General features: G+C 38.0%; 1 protein-coding gene across 1 annotated transcript; it reads right to left on the bottom strand.

Moving 5' to 3' along the window:
- Positions 1 to 450: 450 nt before the first annotated feature.
- Positions 451 to 1,252, bottom strand: LOC122195495 (secreted RxLR effector protein 161-like). Its single transcript, XM_042897424.1, has 2 exons — positions 549 to 1,252; positions 451 to 457 (listed from the first exon to the last, which is right to left on the bottom strand). Exons 1-2 carry the CDS (start codon positions 1,250 to 1,252, stop codon positions 451 to 453), a joined length of 711 nt encoding a protein of 236 aa, XP_042753358.1.
- Positions 1,253 to 1,829: the final 577 nt, after the last annotated feature.

Genomic DNA, 1,829 nt, shown 5'->3' with positions numbered 1-1,829 from the left:
ATTTATTCTTTTGAAGCAGTTCCGGAGTGAGAAATTTTCCGAAGTGAATTTGAACTTTATTTCGAAAATCAGAAGCAATTTAAAATTCCGGATGAGAATTGAAAATTCTGGATGAGATTTCGAAAGTTCCAGAGCAATATTAAAATTCCGGAGCATTTTGAAATTTCGGAGCATTTTTGAAATTCTGCTGATGGACGATCCAGATCGTTGTGAAGAAGAGAACAAACTGTTTATCTTAAGAAACTCAAAGGATAATTAGTTAAAAAAATAAAGACAAGTAAAAGGATCCTGTGTATTTAGAGGAAAAATAGTTTCGAAGCAAGATGAATGAATTCGGAACATATACTTCCTCTAAATACTTCTATCAAAGAGAACATGCGTCTTGAAAGAATTGAGGATCAGGCATCATCATACCCATTTTGTTCAGAAAACCATTAAATTTGGTTTCGTCTAATGCCTTTGTAAAGACATTAGCAATTTCATCATCAGATGGAACAAAAATAAGTTCAATATTGCCATTTAGAACATGATATTTAATAAAATGGTACCTGATATCAATGTGCTTTGTCATGGAGTGCTGGATTGGGTTGTGAGAGATGGCAATGGCACTTTGAAAATCACAGTAGATAGGAATGCGTTGAAAACGGTAACCATAATCCAGGAGTTGAGATTTCATCCAGAGAACTTGACAGGTGCAGCTAGCAGCAACAATGTATTTAGCTTCGACTGTTGAGAGAGCAATGCAGTTCTGTTTCTTGGATGACCAGCTGACTAAACAACCACCTAGGAATTGACATCCTCCTGATGTACTATTCCTATCGAGTTGAAGACCACCATAGTTTGAATCTGAGTAAGCTTGCAGAAGGAAACTTTCAATTGCTGGATACCAGATTCTGAGATTCTTTGTACCTTTGAGGTATCGTAGAATTTGCTTCACAGCCAAAAGATGAGACATCTTCGGATTGACTTTAAATCTGGAACATAAGCATGTTGAGAACATTATGTCTAGTCGACTTGCAGTGAGATAAAGTAAGGATCCAATCATTCCACGATACTTCGTTTCATCTACAGAAGCACCCGAGGGGTCATTAAAGATTTTATGACCGAAGCCCATGGGTACCTTGGCTGAGGCATAGGTGTCTATAGAGTATTTCTTGAGGAGCTCAGAAATATACTTATCTTGGTGGATGAAGATGCCTTTGTTTGTTTGTTTGACTTGAAGGATTAGAAAGAAACTTAATTCTCTGTTCATGCTCTATGGAATCGTTTGATCATTAAGTTAGCAAAATCATCAACCATGGATGAGTCCATGGATCCAAAAATGATGTCATCCACATATATTTGAACCAACATGATTTGTTTTCCATTTGATCTTCGGAATAGAGTTGGATCTAGAATTCCTATTTGAAAACCTAAGCGTTTGAGAAAGTTGGTGAGGGTCTCGTACCTGGCACGAGGAGCTTGCTTGAGACCATAGACAGCTTTACGGAGCTTGTAGCAGTAGTTCGGAAATGAGAGATTAATGAAAACGGGAGGCTGTTGAATATATACTTCGGTGTCAAGTTCACCGTTAAGAAAATCACTCTTAACATCCATTTGATAAACTTTGAAAACTTTGTGGGATGCATATGCAAGAAAGATTCTGATAGCTTTTAGTCGTGCAACAGGGGCAAAGGTTTCGTCGTAGGCAAGACCTTCAATTTGAGTGAAACCTTTAGCTACCAATCTTGCCTTATTTCGGATGATAATTCCTACATCATCTAGTTTGTTGCGATATTGCCATCTTGTGCCGACAACAGGGTGGTTCGAGGGAGGAGGAACAAGAGTCC

The sequence above is a fragment of the Lactuca sativa genome, chromosome 8 (genome assembly GCF_002870075.4).
Source record: "Lactuca sativa cultivar Salinas chromosome 8, Lsat_Salinas_v11, whole genome shotgun sequence".
NCBI classification, from domain to species: Eukaryota; Viridiplantae; Streptophyta; class Magnoliopsida; order Asterales; family Asteraceae; genus Lactuca; species Lactuca sativa.
The sequence above is the reverse complement of the archived record's forward strand: the minus strand, read 5'-3'. Positions and strand labels throughout refer to the sequence as shown.